The sequence below is a fragment of the Crocodylus porosus genome, unplaced genomic scaffold, assembly GCF_001723895.1.
Source record: "Crocodylus porosus isolate Cpor-Errol unplaced genomic scaffold, CroPor_comp1, whole genome shotgun sequence".
NCBI lineage: Eukaryota > Metazoa > Chordata > Crocodylia > Crocodylidae > Crocodylus > Crocodylus porosus.
The window spans coordinates 16,848,996-16,876,556 of record NW_017728917.1 but is presented as its reverse complement, the minus strand read 5'-3'; the positions used below and the strand labels follow the sequence as shown (position 1 = coordinate 16,876,556).

At 43.7% G+C, this 27,561-nt stretch overlaps 2 protein-coding genes and 1 long non-coding RNA gene across 3 annotated transcripts in view; 1 reads left to right on the top strand and 2 right to left on the bottom strand.

The window, feature by feature from the left end:
* The window catches only part of LOC109311259, a 21,709-nt gene extending 16,911 nt beyond the window's left edge, over positions 1-4,798 (bottom strand). Inside the window, exon 1 of the long non-coding RNA XR_002101455.1 lies at positions 3,550-4,798. This is a non-coding gene — a long non-coding RNA (uncharacterized LOC109311259). The remainder of the gene's footprint in view (positions 1-3,549) is intronic.
* On the top strand, positions 2,199-25,271 carry CFAP100 (cilia and flagella associated protein 100). The gene is made up of 15 exons (XM_019536814.1): positions 2,199-2,373; positions 4,817-4,891; positions 5,651-5,757; positions 6,905-7,097; positions 8,035-8,102; positions 8,787-8,950; positions 10,657-10,737; positions 12,653-12,834; positions 12,919-13,108; positions 15,464-15,533; positions 18,255-18,406; positions 19,250-19,385; positions 19,884-20,086; positions 22,572-22,665; positions 23,647-25,271. Exons 1-15 carry the CDS (start codon positions 2,307-2,309, stop codon positions 23,758-23,760), a joined length of 1,896 nt encoding a protein of 631 aa, XP_019392359.1. The 5' UTR covers positions 2,199-2,306; the 3' UTR covers positions 23,761-25,271.
* The window catches only part of ZXDC (ZXD family zinc finger C), a 16,433-nt gene continuing 13,264 nt past the window's right edge, over positions 24,393-27,561 (bottom strand). Inside the window, exon 10 of the mRNA XM_019537009.1 lies at positions 24,393-26,597. Within this exon, the coding sequence (XP_019392554.1) occupies positions 26,511-26,597 (87 nt within the window). The 3' untranslated portion in view covers positions 24,393-26,510. The remainder of the gene's footprint in view (positions 26,598-27,561) is intronic.

Here is a 27,561-nt window from a genome sequence, read left to right as displayed (position 1 = left end):
GTGTGTGCATTAGTGTGTGTGTGCATGCCTTTTACTAGGGAATCACATGTAATGTGTGCATTAGTGCGTGTGTGCATGCCTTTTACTAGGGAATCACATGTAGTGTGTGCATTAGTGCGTGTGTGCACGCCTTTTACTAGGGAATCACATGTAGTGTATGCATTCGTGTGTGTGTGTGTGTGTGTATGCATTTTACTAGGGAATCACATGCATCTCTGTGTGTGTCTTGCTAGGAAATCACGTGTGCGTGCATTTTACTAAGGAATCACATGGGGGGTGCAGTTTACTAGGGAATCACACATAGTGTGTGTATGTGTGTGTCTTTTGCAGTACATCCATCTGGAAAGTGCCTGCTCTAAAGCAGCATTTCTCAGCCCGGAGGCAGGGCTGGATTAATGCATAGGCAAATTAGGCACATGTCTAGGGCCCTAAGTGAAGAAGGGGCCCATTTGTGCTTATTTTACATATTCTAATTATCGAGTGAAAAAAGTAGGGGCCCACAAGTTTGTTTGCCTAGGGCCCACTAAAGGATTAATCCGGCCCTTCCTGTGGGTCGTGACCCAAAAGTGGGTCACAAGAATATATGCAAGGGTGGGGAACAAACTTTAAAAATGGATCCTCCTTTAAAGGAGAAAATCATGGGAAACTGGTTTTTCCCTTGCAGGCAGGCAGGGTTCCAGCCTGCAAGGGGCAGCTTGGGGCCCCCCCATGTCCCACACACACAATCCCCTCCACCCCACACGCTGGGGGGCTGGGGCCTGGGGGCAGCGGGTCGGGAGTGAGGGGCACTGGGTTGGGACTGGCCATCGATGTTTACAAATGGGTCCTGGTACACAAAAGGTTGAGAACCACTGGCTTAAACTAGAGTACAAGCCTTGTGATATTTTCCCTATAGCATCTCCTGTCTTCCCTGTGCTGTTTAAATTCTTTATTTGGATTTGTACAATGTCTATCCAGTGCAAGGGCAACACAGCAATTGATGATTAATTCTATTTTTAGAATGACTGCGCAATTTTATTTAGTATTTTTTTTCCTGCAAAGCAGGTTGATGCTGGGGAGATGTGGCTCATAAATTTATCCGTGCGTTAAAAATAAGTACAGCTTGTTAATCGATTCATAGACTACCGTTCGCTGCTATCAAGCTGCTGAAGTGTAAAAAATGTCAGCGGCATTGACACATGCACCAGAAGATTGTAATAACACAGCAATTCTTCTTTTTCCATACAGAGCTTAATAATGCTCATTAGGTCTATTAGCGCTTCTGTAGGGATTGGCAGTCTTTCAAAGTGCTGTGCAAACAATAATTCATCAGAAAAACCTTAGCGACATTAGCAGTTTGAAATTAACCATAGGAAAAAGCACAGGGTTTTATGATTTGTTAAGTGTGTTACAAAGCAATGTTTCTCTCAAAGAATTTCACAAAAAAGTCATTGCTACCTACATATAACCTGGACCAGCAAGGGCCTGAGTACTACTTTATGTTTCACTGTAATGGCAACACACAATGTTCACCATCCTGCAAGAGACCATCTGCATTAGTAGGAAGTACGAATTAGTAGTAAGGTTTTAGATCTCCAGTTTGCATTGAGAGGGTGTGAACTTCCAGATGTTTGCCACTTTCCTCCAACATATTCAAAGGAGTTTCTTAAGTCATTATAGCAGAAGTTTGATGATAACATAGGCATACCATCCATACTGATCTGCTTAGAGCTCACGAGATAAACAGGTGAGCTGGATCAGACCCCTAAGGGAAGCCAGGTATTGTGGGAAGTGAGGAGGGTTCTCAAGGGAATGTTCTTCTTTCCCCTTGTCTTGGACCTGGAGCCGATAGGGCATGAAAGCCAAGTCAAGGATATAGGAGGTTTTAGGTTTGGGGCGGGAAGACAGAAGGGATTTTATATGCAGGAAGAAAAGGCTGTCCTTAGCACAGGGGAGAGTGCAAATAATGGTGCTTAAAAATAGTCATAAAATTAGTACAAATGGAGGTGGATGCATTCTGTTCCCCATTATACCAGTGCACAACTGGAGTGACCCTGCTGTCTGTGATGGAATTACACCAGGGCAAGTCATACACCTCTTCCCCACCATCTAAGTCAGGAATGAGGGAAATTCAGCAGCTGTGTGTTTTGGTTAAGGGAAATTGGAAATAAATTCATTATATCAAATGCAATATAATAATTATGCTTTCTCCACAGAATCTCTAGCAGAGAGTATAATAGCACTGAAAGCACATCAAGAAAAAGAGTCTCAACTGCCAGCCAGGCCTATCCCTTCCCTAAAATCCATCAGGACAGAATTCCTACAGCATGTCAGCTTTGTCCCATACGCGTTCAATCCTATCCCAAGAAACCTGCAGCTCCGGAGCCATTCCAAGTAAGAATCGTAAGCAGTAACTCACTTGCAAAATACAAATCTAATGATGGGTTCATAGCATGAGCTGGGGAATGGCAGAGGATTCTGATCTGTGGTGCTAGATACAGATCATGAGAGTTGCTGTTAGTAATATTTTGCTCCTTATATAGCAGAAATGTGATGCCAAACTAAACACAAGCAAATTCCTTTTAAGTATTTTGGGAGGGCTTAACAGGTATTTCCTGGCCAAAGATTTGTTACCTTTGGATATGTCCTCAAAAGGGAATTTAAACCACCTTATGCCAAATTCAGTCTTTAATCCAAATAACTCTACCTAGAACTTGTTGCAGAATTTGTACCTATGGGTCTGAAGCAAAACCTACTGAAGTCCATGAAAACACTCCCATTGATGACTGTGGGCTTCAGGTCAACTCCTATGTATGTACATATTGCTTCCTTCTTCCTCCATTTGCAGAGGTCCAGGGTGATAGTCTTCCATGCACTGATGTTGGTGTTGCATTTGTTCAAGTTGGCACTTTCTCTGCCCTCCTCTTAAGTGTATACCTTAACTGAGTTGGGAAAATAAAACTTGCTTCAGGAGTCTGGAGCCTGTCATACAGATGAACTGATATTGCAGTCTTCAAGCACCATTTCCTCAGGCATCTGAAGGCTGCATTGCTCATTTGAGGGGATGCTGGATTTCTTCCATGTCAGCCTTCTGCAAGGGATGGCTTCCAAGGTACGGGAAATACTTGACATTCTCCAGTCACACCGTGACTCTGAATTACTGGAATTGGGGACTGCTCATTAAGAGCTTGTTGATGGAGGACCTCACTTTTCTGAATGTTAAGCATCAAACCCATTTTCTTATATGCCACAGTAAAGACATCAGTTGCCTGAAGGTCTGCTTCCGAGGAAGCACAGCAACATCAATGTACTGGAGCTCGATGACTGAGATCAGGGTGGTCTTGGTTTTGGCTCAGAGCTGGCAGAGATTAAACAATTTACCATTCGTTTGGTAGTTTCGCTTCACTCTGACCGGAAGCTGTTGGTGGTCAGATGTAGTATCATGGTAAGGAATACTAAGAAGAGTCTCGGAGCAATGATGCAGCCTTGCTTAAGTCCCATCTTAACTTCAAAGGAAACTGTGATAGATCTGTTACTGAGAACCACCACTTTCATACCATCATGGAGCACTGCCCCAAATGGAAGAAGAGGCTGCTGCAAGGATCTCGGCACTTTGAAACCTTATGGCAACAACAAAAGACTGAAATGTGGGATGGGCAGAAACGGTGTGTCCAAGCGAATCGAGAATCCGGAGCCACCAGATTCACATGCCTGAGTTACAACATAGTGTCACTCCCGAATTGGCCTCGTCAGCCATGTTCAGACCCACAGATAAGACAATCATGGAAGACACGCCAATGAGGAAGAGAAAAAGAAAGGACATTGCTACATTACCAAAAGAAGTCCTGGGTTGTGGATGTTCTGAGCCCTTAAGCTCGGATACCATGTCTTCACCCCATCCGAAAGTCTGGCTTGCAGTTGGATTAAAACCTAGTGAAAAGAAGTAGGCACTGAAACATGGAGGAATTTATGTTTTAGAGGAGATTTCTGGGTAGTCGTGTCCTGCGTCCTGCTATTATAGGCAACCATGTCATATAAACCTGTTTGTAAACTAACCAGACTGCATGTTAAAAATAATTAGGTATTAGTCCCCACTACTCCAATTGGAAGGCTGTTTCATAACCTCCATTCCCATGAGGCTTGGAAGCTTTTCCTGATTTCCAGCTGAAATCTATTCACAGATGTATTTTTTTACCTGAATAAATTGTCCTTTTTCCCATCAAAAACCACCACGTGGTTCAGCACAAGATGTGAAAAATGACCTCAATCTGATCGGGAAATGGCCTTGAGGTCAGATTGGCAACAGGCTATTGTGTTCATTTCCCTTCAGACCAGCCTTTCAGTCTGGATTAGAAAAACATGCTCTGGTAATGTATCTCACTGAATCTCTTCCCCCAGGTGCCAGGGGTGGCTTGCATACATTTCAGGTCAGTGGAACTCAAAGTACAAATCCCAACATCCCAGTGACAGTGCAGCCAAAGGATGCAAAACTATTCGAAAGGAACAAACAACTTACTTATTCTGAAAATAAGTGTAACCCCTCATGTGGAGTTGATTAACAAGCATCCCCCCTACAAACCAGACAAAGCTACTAAAAGGGAAAAACAAGCTGTTCTCCCTGACCAAGGTAAGGGAGTTGAGGGAAGCAGGAGGAGAGGCAGGGACTGAAGTGCACAATTTGCAGTGACAGGTTTCCAAAGCTACTTGTAGGTGAGGTCTATGAAAAGGCAATAAACACAAAGCTTTGGAGATCATTCCTATTGCTTCAGACATTGCCTGTTCTATAACCTGCATTGGTTATTGGTGGCTATTGATTAACTGTGTTTTTTTGGATCAGGATCAAGAACAATATCTCAGCAAACAGCAGCACAATCTCCCAAATCTGGAATGGAAGCAACATGTACACCTTCAGGTAACCTCAGGAGGCTCATTCAAGTCTTAACTGTTAGCAATGCGTCAAATCTGGAGACTGTTCCTTATGTTTCTATCCAACATTAGCTTCAGGGTGAGCTCTCCCAAAATATAACACTGAATAAAGGCTTTAGGGCTTGGTCCCAGGGACCTGGACCGGGAAGGGAAGAGAGGAACAGTGAGGTCTTTGCTTTGCCATCACAGGCTCCTCAAAGTGCTGAAAGCATGCTATTTTTTAATACTGTATGTAAGAGGGTCCATCAGCAATACTATGACAGAGTAAAATCCTTTAATATGGCCAAATCCTGGTCTCCTTACTCTGAGTTTTTATTCTGTTCTTACTCAGGTAGGATTTGCAATGAAAAATCAGTAATGCAATAATACTCATCACTACTTTTTGTGACATAGTCTGATACCTAAGATGAAGGCACATTACAAAAGGAAATTGTTTTTCAGGAAGTCCAGACAGATGGAACAGGTTCACATGTAGATGCTTAGATGCCATTTATGAGCCTTGCAGGTGGAATAGGACCAGGCTTTTGCTGTTTTGCCCCTTGTGAAGTCTCCATTTCTAGGGAAGTTTACTCTGAAAATGCCTGTCTCCACAGGGAACAATCCCATATTTGGGGATCTGTTATGAACTGACGTCTGTTTAAAATACATTGGACAAGTTGAATAACACTAACATGACTTTGATCAGAACAGAGCTCATAATTTTCACTACAAAGAGATTCTAATAACTGTGTCATGTGTCTTACAGTGTGCACAGATGAGGATGAGTCACAGATGATGAAAAACCCATTTAAAATCCCTTCAGATACTGATATCTTCCTATTAAGAGACAAGGAAAGAGAAAAAGCTAAGAAGGTATGTATAAAAAAAGAAATGGAGGAACGCATATAAAAGCTAAAGAAGGCTGTAATGCATTGCAAAGAAGATGACTGCATGCATAAAGCCTGAATAAAAATTAAATTGCTGTATAAAGGAATGTCATAGACCAGACTCTCAGCTGATGTAAAGCAATGTAGATTATCTGAAGCCAGCTGGAGCCTAGTGAAGTTAATGGAGCTAGGCTGACTCACATCAGCTGACAGTCTGGGTAGACATTTAGTGGCTATTCTTACAAATATTGTTTCGGATGACTTCTTTCTTTTTCGGACAAGTAATGGCAGATGGACCATTCCTGTCCCTGTTAAATAAAGCAGCTGCCGTAGGCCCTTCTATTTCTGCAGCATTGATCCAGTTTCCCAGATCTCCCATTTTGAAGTCAAACAGGCACATCTCTTTCCTTGGACAGCCTGCATATTAGTGGTCAGTGCTAGCTTCTGAACCCTCAGCGAAACAAATGCTTTGGCTGGAAGGATAAATGAATTCAGGGCCCAAGGTCAAATAGAGCTGGTGGTGGGAGCGGACCCAGTACCATGCTTTTTGACTCCTCACAATCTTGGACAGCTTTTCTTATGCTTGCTAGAGGGGGAGGGCACTGAGTGAAGTTTCTGACAGCCCAGCTATAGCAGGACTGTTCCTTAGGGAACTGCTGACACGAGGCAATACGGTGGAAGCCACGGGCTTCTGCCTGTAGCTCCCTTGAATTTTGGTCGGCCCTAGAGATTAACTTCTTTTGGATGGAAGGACAAACATTATCCCAGTAATGGACAAATGAACAGGAGATTCTGCAAGTCCCCATTCTCCCACTCAGGAACAACCCACAAATGGAAACACAGGGGCACTGACCATGTTTAGACTGATTAAAATATAGCTCGAGGGAGGATCTACAGTAAGACTCTATAAGCTGAGGGCTGGAAATGCCAAGAAAAGAGATTAAGTGTTTTGGTTGCTCCAGGTATCCCTACTAGTAATGGGAAGAAACTGAGATAACACACTTCAGCTGAATAGGGCAGAAAACCTAACGGTGAGATTTGCTACAGGGTGAAAATCTTGAGTTATTGAACTCTATTCTGGACAAAGTACGTGACAAGTATAAGGTGACCACTTAATTGAAGTCTCCCCATAGGAACGTCAGCGAAAAAAGACCATGAAAATCCATGAGAAGATGACCTACTCCAGTATGATGAATGTAAAGCAATCAGAGTTCAAGAAACAGCTCCAGAAGGAAGAGGAGGAAGAGGACAGAGAACTGGCAGCAGAAACAGAACGAATGAGAGCCCTCCAAGAAACTCTCTCATGGAAGATAGCAGTGACCAAAGGTAGGAAATGTGCATGATGGACTAAAACAAAGCCACATAGGGAGAATGACAGCTGCAAGGTTTCTTGTTTCTTGACCTCAGCACTGCTACTGGGGGAACAAGTCATCACAGGCTTTGGCTTAGGGATCCCCAAGTCTCTGGGTTGTGGAAATCTTTCCGCTGAGTTGTGATCCAGCAAAGTTGCACTTTACTGGACTTAAGGGCAAATCATAATCCTGATCCTGTGAAAGGTAAGAGGAGATTTACCAGTGACTGACATAGGACCAGGATTTGGCTCTTCTGGAAGGGGGTGATTTTCCACTCTCTTATCAGCTTGATCCTGACACTGGCATAACTCCATTCTAGTCAGCATAAAGCTGACGTATCTGGAGAATGGGGCCCAAGAACTACACCTCCGCCTTGTTGTTGCTTCATATACACCCTCAAGCCTCAACCTCTGCTTTTATGTGCTTTGCCTCCTTTTTTCTAAGCTTTGATGCTTAAATGCAGTGTTGAGCACAGATCTCAATAACAAAGACCAAATGCCACAAAGGCTAAGAGCTCTGCTCTTTAAAGCAATTATCTGGATCTCTCAGCTTCAAAAAATTATCCTGGTTTTTCTGTCAGCTAAAAACATTCTGACGCCATTCAAGTGTGGAAAGGCTCCCACATCTTTGCTGGTCCTCTAGTCAAAGTTAAGGTCATTCAGCTCACTTTCTGCTACCTATCTCCTACCTGGTTTTCAGACAAAGACCCCAAGCTTTGATATGACCTTGTCCAAAAGATACTGTATAATCAGGACTTCTTATTAAGGTCTCAAGCACAGACGCCTGCCCCATTAAAATGAGCCCCCATTGTGAAATACAGGTTTGTATTTACCCTGTTTGATTGCTGTGTTTTTTTGCCTTGACTCCATGGTCCCCCTCCCACACCCACAACTTTTCTTCCATCATTTCAGACCAGCAGGTGGAAAAAGAGAGCCTGCATGAATATATAAACCAGAAAAGGGAGATGTTTCGTATGCAGGTACTTGCCTCTAGTTTATAAGATTTCATTGAAGTAACTATGCTGTGACCTCTTCTCTTGCATGTTTTTATTTTAAATACGGCATTGCATAGCGCTTAGAAGAGGGAACTGGGGAGCTGGTCTCAGTGATTATGTTGGTTTTGTGGCTGATGCATGGAAGTGGGACTCAGCCCAAGACTTGCTGCATAGTCTTGCATAATTCACTTAATCTCTTGTTGCTCCTCACCCGGAAAACAAAGTGCAGGGCAGCTGGTAGGATCAAATAATTAATGTTTGTGAGAGACTCAGCTAACTCAGACAGCACACCTAGACAGATAGGACCCAATACCTCATTGCTACTCCAGTGTCACATCACTGTAATTCAGCTAAAGCCAACCGCGCTATCTAGCGGTTCAGGCAGGGAGCTGGGTTTTAGTTCTCCTGGGTTCTTTTTTTAGTTTTCCTGTTAATCTGCTATGTGACGCATTAAATACCTCCATGCCTCAGTCCACCCACCGCAAGTGAGTGTCTGGAGGCAAAAATCTCTTTGAAATCCTCAACAAAAGCTGCTATCGAAGTGTGGTTATTTCTGTGTTTGATGTCATAATGGCAACAGCAGCCAGAAAGGGACCAGCACTTTAAATAAACCAAGCTGAGTAGAGATTTGGAGTGAGTCACAAGGCTGCCTTTTTGGGTTGATTTCAGTACGCCATCGCAGTAAAGAGAGATGAGATTCAGAAGCTGGAAAACCTAGCAGCTGAAGAGGAAGCAAAGCTGGAAAAGGCTGAACAGTACCTGGAGAAGGACGCCGCCATGTTTGATGATTTCCTGAAGGAGAATGATAAAAACTCCGCTCAGGCCCTGAAAATGTAACGCAAGTAATGGGACAGCCCCTGTGGTCTCTAGTAACCATGTCTGCACATGGAGTGGTCTCATAGGGAAGACTCCTGCCATACCTGTGTTCCCACTACCATCCATGGGAGCTCGATATGTAGAGAGACTGCAGAGTCAAGCCCCCATTTATGGGTACCACTGTTTCAGTTCCAGTCCTAGGCGTTACACACAGGTCCTCCAAATTCAGACATCACACAGTAGATTGCTAAAATACTCCTTGCAGCATTTTGCCCATTACGTGCAATAAACTAAAGCTGTGGAAAGGAGGTGCAAATGGCATCAGCTGCTCCAGCCCACTTTGGAGTCCAATGGGGAGATTTAACCCTCAGTGAAGGTGGTGCTTCTACTGGTTCCCAGCTTCAGTTTTCCAGACAGAGTAGACACCTGTGGTCACCTTCTTCCCAGCCAGCAGTACTAACTACCCTTTGTCACTGGGCTGGCCCTTACCTCCACCCATTGCAAAAATGGTAGAGCAACCTCAGCCAAATCCCCAAGCAGATGTTCTTCACTCATGGACCTCTAACTAGGGTCACACTGGCTCAACACAGTACAGACTCTTAGGACTAGATCCTCTTCCACCTATTACATACCTGTTACATACCTCCGTAATACTTCAGCATCCTATTCCACCTGAAAAAACATGAATGTGTCCTACACTAAGTCTGTGAGAAATACTGTGTTCTAAGTCACCTGTCCCAGACCATGGTAAAGAAACATTTCCATGGGAAATGAGTTGGAGGAGGGACTTCTGCTTCTCTATCATCCCTTATAATACCACACTCAAAAAAAACTCATTTGGGACCTGAAATTCTTTCCATCTGTCCCATAAAGGTGAATGGTACGGGGGGAAATATTGTTATCCTTCATTGACTGGAGCACTTAGCTGAGTTTGAGGCATTGCAGGGGATTTCCATAGGGCATTGCTTTGATGCAGTCTTGTTTATAAAGAGCATACAAAGTCCTGTTTCTCTGAGCAAAGCATCAACTGAACCACATGTTTCTCCACTGTTCGAAGCCCCTTTCAGTCAGCACTCTGCTCAAAAATCTTCTGCTCTTTCTCCAAGATCTCCCCAAGACCACATGCTCAGTGCTTGTTCAATTAGTGTCTGTTGCTCCCTTGTTTCCTTTTTTCCTTGTTCCTTTGGCCCATTCTTCCTCTACAAGCTTCCACAAAACAATAGGCAGCAAAACGCCCCCTGTATAACTATAAGAGGCTTTGTTTTGGAGGTGGCATGTGCCTGCGATTAGAGTGGGGGCTGCTGTTAATTTAGCTACCCGGTTCTATAAAGAAGCTTAACCTTTATTAATTAAAGGCAGCAGCTATGTCCAAATCGTAACAGTGTGAACAGTGCCCTGGGTGAAAATAGAAACTATTTCAATCCAGTAGACAAGAAATATCATAGAAGTGTAGAGAAGCTGAGAATGGAGCAGGCCACTGAAATCAGACTCTGCTCTTATTGTGACAACATTATTGGACACTATGAAGGATAAATGGAGGGCTTCAGTCCTCCTGGCCATCAGGATGAACTTTGTATGGTGTATTTTCAAATTTAAAGATTTCCTCATGCCCCTTTTATTTCCCCCCATTCACTACCCTTCTCCCCGTGCCCCACTAGGACTCCTGTTCTCTGCATATTGCATGCTATTCCTGAGGTTGTTTTTGTGCATTCTTCATCCCTAGTGCTGAGAGAGAAACGAAAGCAAAGATGGATAAAATAATAGAGATCCGTGAGCTTACGGCACAAATGATGAACATCCAAAGGTAAGAGCCCAGGGGACATTAGCGGGCATGTTTAACAAACCTTGTGTAACTCCATTCTGCGATATTGTCGGTGTCATCTGGAACTAAGTGCCGTGAGATACCAGCTACGTACCGGAGCAATGCAAATAAGTTCATGTTGCAGCAACCTTTGATTGTGATGCAATCTCACCACAGTTGGATAATGCTGTCCTGACTACGCTATGTTCCTGTCCACTAAAAAAATAGTTGGGGCTTTAACGTTCTCCTCGATGACTGCAGTGCTTGCCCAATCCTTGTGCTCAGCCAAGCCTTTCCAATGATCCTAAAAAGAGTTACCAGACAGTGGGCCAATAATCAGTCATGGTGTAAACTGGCACAGTCAGCCCTCACTGATGTGCTGGCTGATGGCAGTGTTGAAATGAGTTGGGCACACTTTATAAATAGTGAATTTGTCAGACAATGCAAGTACAGAGGCCAGCAGGATATTTGGGTTGAATTTGACAGGGAAAAAAAAGAATGGGGAAAAATGTCAAATGCATTGAAATGTTTCATTTCAGGAAAGAAATGTTTCTAAGGAAAAAGCTTCAACTTTTTTCTTTTGAAATGGTCTTTTCATTTCCAAATCAACCTAAATGTGAGCAATAAAGTTAAGTAACTCAGCAGTGATGTGAAACTGTTTGAGATCAAATAAAATGGTTTGGGTTGACCCAAAAAGAAAATTTGGAGTTCGGCTATTGCACCAAGAAACCTAAAAGTTTCCATTTTGGGTAAACTTAAACTGATGGTTGGTTATGGCCAAACTGAAAACTCCATTCTTCCATATCACAGCAAAGCAAATTGATTCCTCTATGCTGGGATATGGCACACAGAAAGAAGGTTCAGGCTTTTTTAAATAATGAAAGCATGGTAATAAGGTAATTAGTGTATCTGTTTTATAAAACTCCCATAGTACCTTCAGCCACCTTAGATAAGGTTATATAGATAAGATTTGGGATGGATGCTGGAGCTTGGCTTTACTTAAAAACCCTGGAGATAAGGCTCACCCTGACAAATTACTATCTGAGGTAAATATTCACTTCACTGGTGTATCAAAGTATTTGCATCCCAAAAGCTTGATGTTCAGCTGTGCAGTTTCATTAGCACATTTTGGATGTACATCAGTATTACTGAAAGCAAACCTGGCACCCCCCCCCCCCCCACTGCCAGGCATGTTGTTTATACAAGTTTTCCCTTGGACACAGTTGCTTGTTGATCTTTGCCAAAGACAAAGCAGCTAAATTGATGCACGAAGCTGTACATAACTGCTTGGAACGCCTAGAGACATTTGCATCTTAATTCTTTTAAGTGCTTGAGTGCAAAGGCAGGCTTCCAAATAGGTTCACAACTGGGCGGCTAATAGACTTGCCAAGTTACATCTATTCTGCATGCAAACTGGGCATCATCATGTGCAAATGATCAGGTGTGCATCTAAGATGCTGAACAATCTTTCTGTGTAAGCATTGTAATAGGATGCACAAATCTGGAATGTATTCACATCTGGAAATTATGGCCTTGATCTCCAAAGTCTCGGGGGGGGGGCGGGGTTTCCCCAGTAGCTGAGCCTACTAGCTCAAGCTGAGCTTAGCTTAACTGTATTCTATTATCCATCATCTCCACTGTAATTAAAGATGAGGCATTTCAGGATACCTGCACAGCACCTATACCTCTACTGGGTTTCTGTAGGTGCAGAGGTTAAATTGAAGCTGGGATAAGGAACCTGTCCTGCAGAACCAAGGGGGCTGGGGTAAACCTAATGGTTGTCATTATAGCTTGCAGCTCAGACTCTCCCTGCACTCAACAAGTGAGAAGGCGCTATTTGGATAAAATTGTTTTTCAGAAAGGTTTATCAGCACAGTCAAACATACCTCCTGTAATCCATTTGCTGCCTCTCTTCTAGTGAAATATCCAGGCTTGAAGACACTCTGCAGGAGTACAGGATGTACAGGGATTTCCTCTACCAACTGTCTCCAAAAGAATGGCAGGAAGAACACGAAAAGAAGCAGATGAAGAAGAGGGAGATGAAAATGGCCTCTAGGGCAAAAGAAGAAAACACTTCCACTTTGCCCCCTGTGCCCAAAGGTATGTGCCTCCAGGGAAAGAATCGGATTGATCCTTACTGTAGGCAGTTCCCCACTTCTAAGCATATGTCCCTCTTGTGTTTAGGCCGGGAGCTGACATCGCAGTCCAAACAAGGCAGGTTTCCTACCACCGGCTCTGCAGGACGTCTGAGTGTTGATTTCTCTGCAGAGGAGCTCGAATTCAGGCCTCTAAGCCAGAGCCAGAGGAAGGAATCCATCAAGCAAGGCAAAATGCCCTCAAAGCAGAACCCCAAGCCTCTGTCAGCAAGACGAGTGTAAGTATGAGACACGCAGCAAAGGCATCCATCGTAAATCCAGCTGAGATCTAAATAGGATGACAGCAGACATAGGTACATGCAAGGCAGTACTTATCCTTTGCTTGCTGTGCTTCTTGAAAAAGTGGTTTGGATTCAATCAATTCATCTGGAAATGTCAGTACAGCAAATCAAAATGCAAGGGGCTGGACCTTCAGTTGCTGTAGATCCACTGAGTTCAGTGGAGCTATCCCGTTACTATCATCTGAGGGATCTGCCTGGAGCAGTAGTGCCCAAGTTTTTTGACCCCACAGGCAAGATGAGTGGTGTGGGGTCCATCCATAGGCTGGATCCCATCCCGGGCCTGATCTGGCCATGTGCTGTCCTGATCTAGCCATGCCCCCACCTGATCCTGCACACCAGGATCCGGCCACATTATCCGGTTGGCAGGACTCCCCTCAGGTCCAGAAATCTGGCAGAAGGGGAGCAGTTATTAAGGCTGCTGCCACTCCCCCACTGTCAAATTTCTGGACTCTTGGGGAGCCCTGTGGGATGGATGACATGGCTCTATGGTCCAAGTCTGGCCCGTGTGGCTTGAGCAAACCTTAGAGAGCCTTCGCTGAAAGATCCTCTGCAATGCTACACCCTCCCGCCTGCCAGCCCCTCTGCCAGGTGGCACAATGCAAGGCTCCTCCCAGGCATAAGATGAACGTAGATGCTCCAGTGCTGCCTTCTGGCTTCAACCAGAAGATGCAGCCAGGCAGCTACCAGAAGGACATGGAGTAGGAGTGCTGCACACTGGCAAGCTGGGCTGTAGCTGCTGTCTGCTGCTACAAGAGGCCCTGGCAAGGAGGTACAGTGATCCCAGACCTTAACACCACAGCATAACTTCCCTCTGGGTAGAAGTGTTGCTCTCAACTGAATTGCTGTTGCAGTCATTCACATCCTGTCTGGAAAAAAGCCCAGTGACTGTGGGACTGTCTTCCAGTCCCTCACCCACTCGTGTCTCTGGGCAGAGTTGCACTGGGCAGCGTGCACTGACTCCTTGCACTTGTTCAAGGATCAGTGGGTGCTAGCCGCTGTACTCTGCTTGGTGTACCCCCTCATAACACTCATTAACCTTTGACCTGTACTCCTAACCCTCTTTTCACATTTGTTGTCCCTGGAACCAGTTGCTGTGTTTCCAGTGGCCTCCCTAATTAAGGGAGGCTTATAGTTTTCTTGGAGGGCTCAGGCCCACCATACCTTGGCACAACAAGAGGCCAGTATGGAAAGAAGTTTCACTAGGTCTGAATCACTGCAATAGCATCCTCTCTATTTACTTTTACCAGGCATTAGACTCAATTAATTAAGGTTGTAATCAACCTATAGTGGGATCAGGCAGAAGAACCTTCCCTGTAACAGGTTGCTAAGTACTGCCCTGGTAATCACAGTGACTTAGTAGCAGCGGCAAGTGGGAGAAGGCGGCAAGGTTGACTCTCTGAAGAAGGCAGCCGCCTAAGCGACCAGTGGGGGTTTGTAGGTCTCTTCATGCAGGAAAACCATGGCTTTAGAGCCCCACTAATAACAGATTGCTAGCTGAATTTTTCCTTTGAGGGGCTGTTGCTTTTTGTCGGGATTACTTCCAAGTAGGAACAAGGGAGCCTGTTCCAATACTGCTTGCTGGTGGCTACAGGATCACAACCAAAGTTATCTCATTAGCCAAGCTTTCAAGTCACTCCATTTATCCCCAGGCCTCAGGATATGGGGATTAAAGATATACACACAATAGCCTCAGTTGCATGGGGACCCCACTGTTTAGGAGAGGTGCTCTGAGCCTGTGGGAAGCTAAAGCACAGGGCTACTGCATACCACACATTTGACCAGTGGTTCTTCACATGAACCAGTAAGGGCCATTACATAGAGCATGGCTCATCCAGCAAATTCAGAGCCAGACTCCCTTCAAGTTCAGGGCTGTACAGACCTGTGCTTTTGGTTCTGGCTTGCTTCTGCTATTGCAACACTCGTGGAAAGGCCTTGCAACAATCAAATAGACCCCAGACTATTTAGACTATAAATACTTTGGGTGGGGGCCATGTCTGTATACAGCCTATTACAACACAATCCTATCTGTGAGCAGGATTGCCAGAGGGGCTATTGCCATATGAATATTTAGCAGGAGAACCCAATCCTGTAAACATTTAAAGCACTATTTAGAAGCAAATATGGATAGGTATTATGCATTAGAAATGGAAACAGCCTGCTATTTATAGCTAAAAACCAGAGGTTGTTTGCAGTTGTTATTAGGTAGCATAATACACTTGCTGACAAGACCTCCTTTTACACAGTTTGATAAATCCTTTCTCTAAGTGCCTGACACCAGAAATCTGTTCACAGGAGTGAGACAGCTTCACTAAAGATGGAGAAAGCAGATCCAGTCTGTTCTGATGATGAGGATGAAGATGAGGTCAGTAGCCTTGTACTGAATGACTCGGCTATAAGATTTGTCTTCCCATCCTTTCCTTCACTTAGTATTCAGGTTTCCTTTGCCTTCTTGCTATTGCTCATTCAATCACAGTGCTATTGTATCTAAAGAGTTCCTTGTAAGATCAAGCCTGTTCCCTTATCTGATGTCTAGATTCCTTAGCAAGGAACATCATTTAAATCCCAGGACACAGAGAATATGTTATTTCCTCTGTTTGGGGGGGAGGGGGGGCACAAGTTTGTTAAGTGATGTATTTTGTCTGACACTGAAGTTTTGTAAAAGACTATAGATTCAGGTGGCGTCCGCTCCACTTAATTTCCCAAAAAATGAATAACCTCTTCTTCCCCACCCCATTTATGTTGTGAACCAAGGAAAATGCCACAAGGGCGAGCTCTTGGAAAACAAAAAAACTAAACTAATGACAACACCGAGTGAAATGCAGAAAAGAAAATACAGAGCATAAATAATGCAAGTGAACTTCTAAAAATCCCCACCATTGTTAAAATAAGGGATTTTAAAGGAGCTCTTTCTTCCGAAAGCAATCTATTTAAGGCCAGAAATATCCGAACCAGCATCAGCTGCAATTATGCACGCAAACTTGAGCGCTGTACGAATGACCTTTCAGGCATCTCCATGGCTATTTATGCCAGTTTGAAACCAGCTGCTACCAATACTATTCTACTTTTTTTGACCTCTCTGTGCATACTGACATCTGGAGAGGTAGTTAAGGGGGGGAAGGAGTCCTCCCGCTGAGAGAGGATGGTATTATGGGTTCTTACCGGGTCCCGTGTAAGACTACACTCGGCTCATAGCCGTCTCACCCAGGTTCTTCTTTTTGCCTCTCTCCAAGTACTCAGGTGCTTTGGTGAGTGAACAGTTTTAGCCAGGTGATCATCTGGCCAAGGCAGAAAGTCCTTCCTGTAGGGTGCAAAACAAGACCAGTAAAACTGGAAAGATCCAGAATTTTCCATCCAGGCTCTTTACTGGGATGCAGCCCTCCCCGAGGACCTGGCCATCATCCGTTTCTACTCCTTCCCCCTTTCGCAGGGGTTTCCAACCCACCCTCCAGTCACACCGTGATGGAGTCCAGGACTTCGCCACGCTGTCGGGTCCACCTGGGATCCAGGTTATGGACAGCCCTCAGCCTGCTTCTCTTCTCAGCCATTTTCTACTGGACACTCAGGTCTCCGGGCCTTGATCCTGCTTCTTCCCAGGACTGGACCGCTGCTCTTTTCCCAGCCAATGTGCTTGGGCTCCTGTGAATAAGACTAGCTCAGGTTTTGCCTCTGACCTGGTTTGTCTCCTACTAAAAAGCTTTCTACAGAGAAATTGGTAGCATCTGAGTTACCCCCCTGTATGGATACCCCTTTGCTCTAATATTGCTTACTCCCATTTAAGTCTGTTCCCAGGCAACTGGACTGGGAATTGGAACCAAATAAAACCCTTTGGCATTACTTCAATTACATTTAATTAAAAGGAAATGACTTATTTAGTTAAACCAGGATAGACAGGCCATGAGAAATGACTCTTTATGGCAGGCTCTACTTCGTGATAGACTCACCCGCCTCTTCTTGGCCGTGTGGCTCAACTGAGACTACATATCCCAGAATCCTTCAATTTACAAGGAGGTGAGCCCTAACTGGGCTGCTTGGATCCACTTAGTGGAGCAGACTGCCCTGTTACAGGGGAAAAGGGAAGAAAGAAGTGCTAGAAACAGCCTAGCCATAGGTGGTCGGAGACCAAGTCTTGTCACATCCCCTCTGAAGTGCCCACAACCCCCTCCGCTCCCACTGGCCTGAAGCGCTGCCCGGCTGACTTGGGGCTAGGAAGGAGAGAGTCTTGATTCCCAGGGAAGAGGGAACAAGCCTGGGAAGAAGTCTTGCCGGCTAAGCACTGTGGCATTGGTGGCTTAGGATGATGTAAGGCGCTAAGTGCAGATGTTCAGCTAGAGGGAGCCACAAGCCATCGTGGTCCTGTGGGTACCAGAAGCTTTGACCCAATACAAATAACACAGCAAAGGACTTGGAGCAGAACAACTGTTCCCGCTGGTGTAAGATGCTGCCGCTAGGCATTTCCTCTCCACTGTGACCCCACACCCTGCCTTCATTCCCACAGAGCCCATCCTGCCCCTTACAGCATCACATTCAACCTCCTCCACACCGCCTCAAGATACCCTGCTCTTCCTAGTCCCCTCTCCTTACTGTTCTCTTTCTCTGCCCTCTCTCCTCCTCAGCTTTGTGCCTTCTATTATGCTACTGATCCTGGGGCACAGTGAGACCAGGCAGCCACTCTCTCTCATACATTTAATAAAGCTCCAAAGAAAAAAAGAAAGGCTCATGACACTGTTCCTGTGTTGTCAAGGTGGAGCAGGTATCTAGAAGGCCCACATGTACTGAATCAATATCTGTAATACACCTCTGCTTCCAGCGACCCTTCCTCCCATCTATGCAATATGAAAAACTCCCACGCTGTTCCTCCCCTGAACCACTCCCCACATCTTGCTTTCTTTTATTTATCATGTAAGCTCTTTGGGGCAGACAACAGGTCTGAATCGCCCTGTGTACATGCTGTGTAATTTACTATGCTGGGTAGTAACTGTGCATAGAAGATGCAGCCTTTAGCCCAAACTGCTGCATCCAGGTTGTTAATCACTAGGAAGCTAGATACACTAAAGGAGCCAATATTCTTTATTTACCACCCCAGGCACCGGAGCTGTATTTTACAGATCCAAAGCAGCTGCTGAACATCTTCACCGAGCTGGAAGAGCAGAACCTCTCCCTTATCCAGAATTCCCGGGAGACCGAGGAAACTCTAGATGAACTGAAGCACGCTCTCACCACGACACAAAATAAAATGTAAGTAGATGAAGGACTCTGCATGCATTTCGGCTGTGGAATCTCCCCTTAACACACAGATCGTAGTGCTCAAGATCATAGACGACCACTAGATGGTCCGTGCAGTACAGAATTAAGGAAGAGTCTCTTGCTTATTGTGCATTGCTCAGATGAACTGTGTTCACCATGCCACTCCTGAGCTAGTGGGTTTGGAGGGGGCAAGTTGTGAAGAGCGGTCTGTCAATGAGCAGGAAGTCTGGCTTCAGGTTTGATTTGGGCTCTTGATCCTCAAGCTACTGTTGGAAGGAGAGCTGGGGTCTTGGGTGGAGAAGGTGAACAAGTCAACTTTGTCTCACTCTCGAAGCAACACCTGATGATCAGTCAAATAAAGCACAAAGGTATCTGCCCAATGGTCTGAGCTGGAATAAACCCCAGCATTGACTGTCATTTAAATTAGAATCTTTTTCAGGGGAAATCACCAGAAAACCCACTTACAATTGGATCAAAGCCTTGCCATGGTAGGAGGCCAACATAGTGATTTAGGTGCATTTTTAGCTTGTTGTAAATACATGTAAATAGAAATCTACATTCTGTCTTAATTTATTGATGTTTGAAAGGTTTCAGACACATAATAACAAACCCCTACAGTAAATGCCAATCCAGAAAGCCAGAATCTTCTTCTAGCTCTTGGAGATTAGAACTAATCTAAGCATAATCCACAGACCAGAAGGGAGTGATGCCATGAAGGCATGAGACTCCATCTTCCAGTAGGAGGCAGTATAGCCATCACCTCCACCAACCCTGGAGGAAAGCTGTGTCCAAGTTGCACCCTTTTGAGACCTGGCTCCTTTCTTTCTGGGTTAGGGGCCGAGAGATAGCTCAGCTAGAGCAGCTTGAAGTTACCCTGAAAGCCTCCATTGCCAAAGAAGAGGAGACAGCAAAAGACCTGGCAATCAAGGCTCAAGTCTTTTCCTTTGGAGAGTTCAAATCAGAGTTTCAGGTATGTGTAGACATTAAGATCTGAGCCTATAAAAGACTGGTGAGAACAGTCTGGGAAAAGCCTCACCTTGCTGTTTCCCATGACAAAGCTGGCCTATGCAATACATTTCCTGGGGTGAAAGGTTAGCACCCTTCCTTACAGGCACATTTTGTACCTAGAAGTTCAAAGTATGAACACCTGAGACAAGGAATTGAGGTTTAGCAATGGAATTAAAATTATTTAGCTGATTATATTAGGGAGGTCCTTAGCTGGTATACCCATCCCAACTCCAATAGAGGGGGCTGGGTTGGCATGGGTGCTTAGACACACAGTTGACATCCCAGAGGTTGCACGTTCCAGGCAATAACAGAAGTGCTCACAGCACAGCCATGTCAGATTCCAGTGAACCTCCAAATTCTGCTAAATACCTCATCACAAGGGCACGAAAAGGAAGGAAGGAACTTCAATGGAGCTGAAAGAGTTTACACCAGCCAAAGCCTTTCTCCCTGGTCTTTATAGGAAAAAATGTTGGCAAGTCTGAGCAAAAAAGTGCTGGAAGTCTATCGACATTGTATTGGAGAAAATGACTCCAATCTGGGAACCCTGCAGATGCTAACCGTCATTGAACACCAACTGGATGACCTACTGGAGTGTCTGGAGAGAGTCCCACCAGCAAAGATAGAACAGGCTGAGAAAACCAAAGAAAAGGAGCGGAGAATGAGGTAAGAGGAAATGCTACCCCAAAACTGGCATTGCTTCTGTCTGAGCACCATCACTTTGCCATTCTATTTTAGTTTGAACAGCATCTTTGAAACTCCAAAGATAAAAATAAAAAAGTCAGGGAAACTGCTCCCATATGTCAGAACAGACTGAGGGTGCACAACAAAAGTCCATCTATTACTACTAAATTGTTGGTAGCACTGAAGTGATGTAGCTGTGAGGCAAGGATTTTTTTGGAATATCTTTTATTGGACTGATTGCATGGTTGCGGTAAAATTGGACCAGCTCTCAAATGCAATTCCTTGTCCAACTTTACCCCAGCCATGCAGTTAGTCCAAGTAAAAGATATCACCCAAAAAATCCTTGTGTAATCCAGTAAGTTATGATGATCTACAATTCTAAGAGAGAAAACTATAAATAAAGATAGCAGTAGCTAACTTAAAGCTGATCAAACAGAAAAGAATTATTCTGTTGTTTCACCTCTATTTCCATCGTGGTAAGATAAAGGAAGGATTGCTGTACAAGGACTTCTCTGTACTATAGTGCTTGGGGAATTCTGCAGCACTGGCAAACTGAAATATTTTTGCTTTGACAAAGCCCCATATACCTAGCTCCATTTCCTACAAAGCACATGTGCACATACAAAAATGCACGCTCATAAGATGAGGTGTGTGCTCACTAGCTTCATAGATTTCTAGGGTCAGAAGGGACCTATTAGATCACAGAGTCCAACCCCCTGCCCTGGGCAGGAAAGAGCACTGGAGTCAAGTAACCCCAGCCTGGTGCTTGTCTAATCTCCCTTTGAACACCTCCAAGGTATGAAAAAGCACCACCTCCCTTGGAAGCCCATTCCATATTTTGGCAACCCTCACCATAAAGAATTTCTTCCTGATGTCCAGTCGAAATCTGCTGTCCTTCAGTTTATGGCTGTTGTTTCTAGCAACCCTGAGGGACACCCTGGTAAACAGAGTATGCCCTGTTCCCTGCTGACCCCCCTGATGAGTTTGTAGACAGCCATGAGATCACCTCTCAGCCTTCTCTCACAGAGGCTGAAGAGATTCAGGTCCCTCAATCTGTCTTCATAAGATCTTACCTGCAGGCCCTCAACTATACACATAGCCCTCCTCTGAACCTTTCCAGGTTATCCACATTCCTCTTGAAGTGTGGTGCCCAAAACTGGATGCAGTACTCCAGCTGCAGCCTTACCAATGCGACATAGAAGGGAAGTATCACCTCCCTAGACCTGCTCGTAGTGCACCTACTAATGCACCTTATTACCTCATCACATTGGCGACTCGTTCATTTTTGTGTCGACTACAACTCTGAGATCCCTTTCTGCTGCTGTGCTACTTAGAATGGTACTTCCCAATCTATAGGTGTATTGGTGATTCCTTCTCTCCAGGTGCAGCACTTTGCACTTAACTTTGTTAAATTGTATCCTATTCTGATCCATCCACTTCCTCAGTCTATCCAGATCCACCGAATTCACTTCCTACCCTCTAGTGTATTTACTATACCCCATAGCTTGGTGAAATGCTGTAGGCCAATGCCAATTCATAGTGCAAGCAGCACACTAGCAATCAGATCATGGACTATATGAAGACACAGTTAGGTGAGTCAGTTCCATCACAAATACAATGGAAAGGGTAGGAAAGGTATAATTTAAGCATCATATTCCCTGTATCTGCTTCTCCTCCTTTTCTCACCTATTCAAAATTCAAAGGTTGCCTCCTTTTGCTATTTTGCAGGGTTGTCCAGGAAATCAGTTTGCATTCTCCCAAATAGCCATCCACCCAACCCTGCTGAAAAGCAAAATGTCAGGGAATGAAGTTACCCAAAATGAAAGAATTTAAAACTAGAGAGCATTTCAAGAAAATATCAAGAAACAAAAATGCATTGGCTTCCTTTCCACTGTAGTTGAGTATACAAGGAAGGAAGCACACCTTGGTACACAAGGCAAAGCAGGCTGCTAAATATTACCACTTGACAAATTCAATGCTTTACTTCCATAGAGCTTATTAGAAGCATTTTTCTATTGATTTACACTTGTGTAGTCATCTACATCATAGGATATCAAAGCCAACTCTATTTGGTAGCATTTAGCATTCACGATAATAAAAAGCACCAGTTACAAGTTAAGCACTTAACATCCCACAAAGTATCATTAGCCCTATTTTAGGGTGCACATGCCTTGCTGAAGATGCAACAAGTCAGTGATGGATCCAGAAACAGAACTGTGCTTACCCACTAAGTCTACTTCTACACTTCTCCGTTTAAGCATTCTTTGGGCAGGGGGGAATCAATTGTACTCAAGTGCATTCAGTTTAGAGTTACAGAACTGCTCTCAGAGCTAAATGGAGCACTCCCTGCGTTAGAAGTGGGGCTTGTGCCTTTGTCTTTCTTACTGGAAATCTGGATAAAAAAAATTCAGTCCTGCTCAGTTCTGCCTATCGCTAACTCATGTGCTTTGCTCAACTCTTCCAAAAGGCTCAGGGATGAAAAAATAAAACAACAGAGGCAGCTGCAGGAGGAGAGGATACAGCGGGCACTGGCAAGAGCACAAGCTGATATAAAGAAAAAGGTAATCCAGCAACTCCTTTCCACTGGAGTGGAATCCATAGGAAAATAAGCTCCTTGGTTCACAAACAGTTCACAGTTGCCCTTATGATAAAGCTTTGGCCAAGCATCTCAGCTTGTCTAATGATTAGAGGGGCCTGGAATAGCAAAAGAAAACCTCAGCTATCCTTCCAAGGGTACCTCAAGCCCTGGTACTGGTGCCAGAGAAGAACAGGCAGATCTATCATAATTTGCCTGAATTAAGTTTACACCTAAGGCTCTCCCAGACCTGAAAGCAGCTCAGGAGGGCCACCTTTGCCCTGCTGCTGTTCCTGGGCTGCCCTGCCTCGACCCGCACCGCAGAACCATAGAACAGGATCTCTGCCTGCCACTGGAGTTCTACCTACTTGGTACCTCTGAAAAGTCATGTCATTATGAATACAACTGTATAACAGAAAGGCAAGCCTGTACCTATTTTTTTGAGCACGGTTAAACTGTGATAACTTGTTCAAGGTCATGTGCTTTAAAGAAAAAGAAAAAAAATCACAGCAGAATGAGAATAAAGCAGATGCTTTGGATCCAATTATTCTTCAATTAGTGAAGAATAACCATTGTTCACTAACCACTGAAGTGCTCTACATGCTTCACCAGCATTTCCTTTCACCATTTAAAGCAGGAAGGGATAGATAAGGTTTTAGTTGGACTATTTTTAATGCAAATGCTAAAAATTCTGAAGTGCAGGAACTTGGTACAAGCCCAGAAAAACAGACAATGACAACACACCAGTACAGCCCTGAGCCACCCTAAGAGCAGATTTCATTATCAAAAATTGACACTAAGGCAATAGAGGGACCAATGGAAGTTTTTATTTAGAAACCAGGGGGTGCTGTCCGTTCTTAAAGGGAAACCTTAATTTGTTGCAGCAGAACGTGTCTTTAAACAATCTGTACTTGTGCCCAAAGTATTTGCTTTAATAAGCACTGACATGCTTTTTGTTTCTTTGCAGACTGGCCGAAGACTGGTGTTTCGTTCTGAGCCTCCCCCCATCAAAGAAAAGGAAGATGAGAATCAAGGGCTAATTGATCAAGAGAAGGAAGAGGCTCTCTACTACTTCACTTAATTTCTCAAATAAGATTAGGACAAGTAGATGAGAACCAGTTGTGCCAAACAGAATGTTTTTTAGTTGTATTCCAGGGCAATCTCACGATAAAACTTGTGCTTTTCAAATTACATAGAAACTTTGCAATAAAAGATTCTTCATTTTTGCTAACGCCATCGCCCCAGATGAGTACTGTTTTCATTGAAGCCAAACAATGTTGCTTTAAGTAACTGTTTACCAAGGAAAATAAAACTAAAGAACTCCAATATTGCATCTGGGCCTTCTGCCAACAAAAAGATTTTTCATAAAAGTTACTCAAGCCAGTAGCAAGATCCCTGGAAACTTGGGAAATAAGATTTATTATAGTCGGATGACATCTTAGTTATGGCAAGACAAAGCCAGACTCCAGCCAGATGTTTGTTACAAACCTCATGCCTATGAGAAAGTATAAAAACAAAGGCAATACCCCCTCCCAGGAGGGGAAGTTTTTGGGCTGCATGAGGAGTTCCACCCCATTAGTACTGAGCCTTCAATAGTCGAGAGGGGACAAAGAACAAGCACTGCAGAGGGAGACAGCTATCATGTATTTGTTTCGCGTGAAAGCCTATCTGCAAGAGATGTAGTTGCTTATTATCAAGAACCCAATGACAAACTGACCATAAAAAAAGCTTTATTAATCCTTTTTTTGCACCAGCAGCTCTTCAGGTGTCCATTGCCAGCAATGGACTTCAAGCCGACTGATCCAATTCTCGGCCCCAAGCAGTTAGCAATTTACATTCACTTACAAAGCCAAGTGAGGTACATTTTCAGAAGTAGAAACAGAGTCAGTTATAAGTCCCATAAAAAGATGGAGTGGTTCCTTGGCCATTTTCTTAACTTAAGAAGAACTCGTATGGTCCACGAGAATGGAAGGATCAACAGGTGTTAGGACAGTTCAAGCAACTCAGCTTCTGGGGACAACGTGGAAACTGTTCTAAAGCAAGACCCAGTAACCCCTTCAGTGGTGCTGTGTTCCTGCAGCTGACTCATCATCCCCTTTGCCTCTCAAGGCTGGACTCCATGATGAAAAAAAAATACATCAGTCAATGGGTGGGTCAAGATTTCCATAACAGCTCACTGCCCTGGAAACCCCACCTGAGGGAAGTAAGAGGTCCCCCTGGGCATGAGCTGTGAATTCCAGAGAAATAGAAATAGGTAGAGCCAGTGGTCAAATAGTTAAGCTCAAGATAGAAAAATAAAACTGGTTCAACCAGAGGATAAAATACTGCCTAAAAATCAGAGTCTGAAGTGAGAGTAACCTGTATACTGCTTTCAAGTTTCAGAAACAAAACAAGTATTCATCTGGACACATACATAGTTCAAAAGGCACAGGAAGTAAAAGCATTTCTGAATGACCTTGAGTGAATTCAACAACTGTATAACTGTAAAATAAATAAATATGTGCAAGATTAGAAAGATCACGTTTTTCTGCATGACATATCTTACTCTGTAAAAAATATACACATGTGCACGCACGCACCTCATTGAAGAATTAAAAAAACACATACACACACCCCTTTATCAAACTCCTATACATAATTTTACAGGCATTCAGTACATCACCATTAGAAACATTTAAGTTACTACCTTAAAACTGAACCAAAGATTTTTTGTTTTTCCAAATGAAACTCTATACAACTCTATGCTTATTTGGGTTTAGGAAATTCAGTTAAGTACAGTACAGACAACCATTTTTCTAGTAACTGTAATTTTTCAAATGAGGCAATTCTTCCCTCCATCTTAAAAAAAAGTCTACCTGGCAAGTGCATGATCAGTAAGCCAGCTGGAAGCTCGGTGTTCACTAGATATTCTGGATTTCATTGAAGATCAAGTAGTAACACAAAAATATAGTGAAAGAGATAGTGGACAGTTTATCAGTAAGTTGGCAACAGTTTTGTATTGGACATAATCACAGTGCTTGGAAACAAGCATAACTAACGTCTGTCAGATACTGCTGGAACTTTAGCTTATTTGTTTATTTGTTATAGTGAGTGCAGGTTTATTGCAAAGCTTTCCTTTTGGGGTTCTGCTGGAAGAATTCAGCAAAATATTATTTTGGGTATAAAAGGGGTAAGGAGATGGGGAACTCAACATGAGCTAAGTTAACATTCATACTATATTTTTCTAAACAAGTGTTTTTTAAAACATGTAATTTCCAGGATATTTGGACACTATACTTCTTAGATTTATTTGCTTTGTAAAATACTTTTATTCCAGTTTGTTGTCAACACAAGAAACAAGAGTCCTGGGAGGTTTTTTGGGGGGGCAGGGGGAAGGAAACCAACTTCAGGACTAACTCTGAATACTTCCTGTTCACCCTATTTTCTGTTAGAGAGAGCTTTCCCCAATAGAGAAAGAGGTCAAAACTGGTCATAGGCAAGATTTTAAACTTACATGTGTTCATTAGCTGTGCAATGCCTGCTTTCCCATGAAAGCAATGGATATCACCACAGTTAGAACAGTTATGGCACTTCTCCTCTATAACATTATTAAAAAAAAATCTGCCCCCAGTGTCTTTCTGATCTCAAGACAGAAAAGATATCTTACACAGGCACATCAAGTAGGATTTACTGAATTTTTCCCTATCTGTCAAGTCTAACCAAACTGCAAAAAGGATGTTATCAATCAGGTATTCCTATTTTCCATATCTTCTTTAAAAACCTCTAACAACCTATTTTCACTTTCCTCAGACATGATTGCACCATTTGTTTTAAAATGAATATTCCCAACAGTCATTCCAGGTCCTGTAAATTAATTGTGCTTCCGGTGAACTGAGAATTATCAGAACCTGCGTCATCTTCTGTTGAGTTGTGTGGCTCCTGTGAAAGAAGATAAATACTGTCAGGGAACTGAGACAAGAATTTTCACCACAAAAGAAATGGTGAAAGCTACATAATGTTTTTGTATGTTTTTATAGTCAAACAATATCGGATTGACCAAAAAGGCAAATGAAATAATTCAGAGTGGGATCACTTTTGGGACTCACCCTGAAGTGATTGCTGTTACAATGATTGGCTGCCAGTCCACAGTATGCCGATCACTTCCAGACTTCTGGTCCAGCAGCCAACCCTCCTGCGGACTGGCGGCCAACCCTCCTGCGACTGGCAGCCAACCCTTCACAGCCTGGGCTTTGGGAACCTCTGTATTACACCATAACCACTCTGGAGAGCTGGGAACATATAAAACTGTCCTCCTTTTCCTTATGGAACTTCCATTCTGCTCTGTCATCTGTTTGCATGTCGATGTTAAAGCTCTGGGGTTTCCCTTCTTTTAAAAAATCTGCAAGCTAGATTTTTCAGTACCTGGCAGCTTTCATTCAGGCACTAAACTGTGGTATTCTGAGATGTCTTTCATGATGTAACCATTTAATTTCACCTCAGAAGAATATTTAAACCACCTCTGCATAGTGGACCAGAGAAAAAAAAAGGCAGCAGCACCTGGAAAAACAACTGCCAATGGCATCCCAAAGTTTTGGCCTAATATACACGGCAATCTTAGCCACAGTTTCAGCAGCTATGTCCTCTTGTTGCAACCCAGCTAGGGGCTACTGATTTAAGTGTTGGTGTGAAAGTAGTAAGCACTTTTAAGTGCTGACAGAGGTGGAAGAAAGACACAAAACACAACAAATTGTGCTCTACCAGAAGCAGCAGTGCGTTGTTAGTTCAAACCAGCTCTGCAGTGTCTGTATAGATTAGCACTTCAGCAGGTATTTTTGGCACTTTTTGACTGAATCAGCTATTAGATAAAAGGGCCATAAAAGTCCTACAGAAATGCCTGACCTAT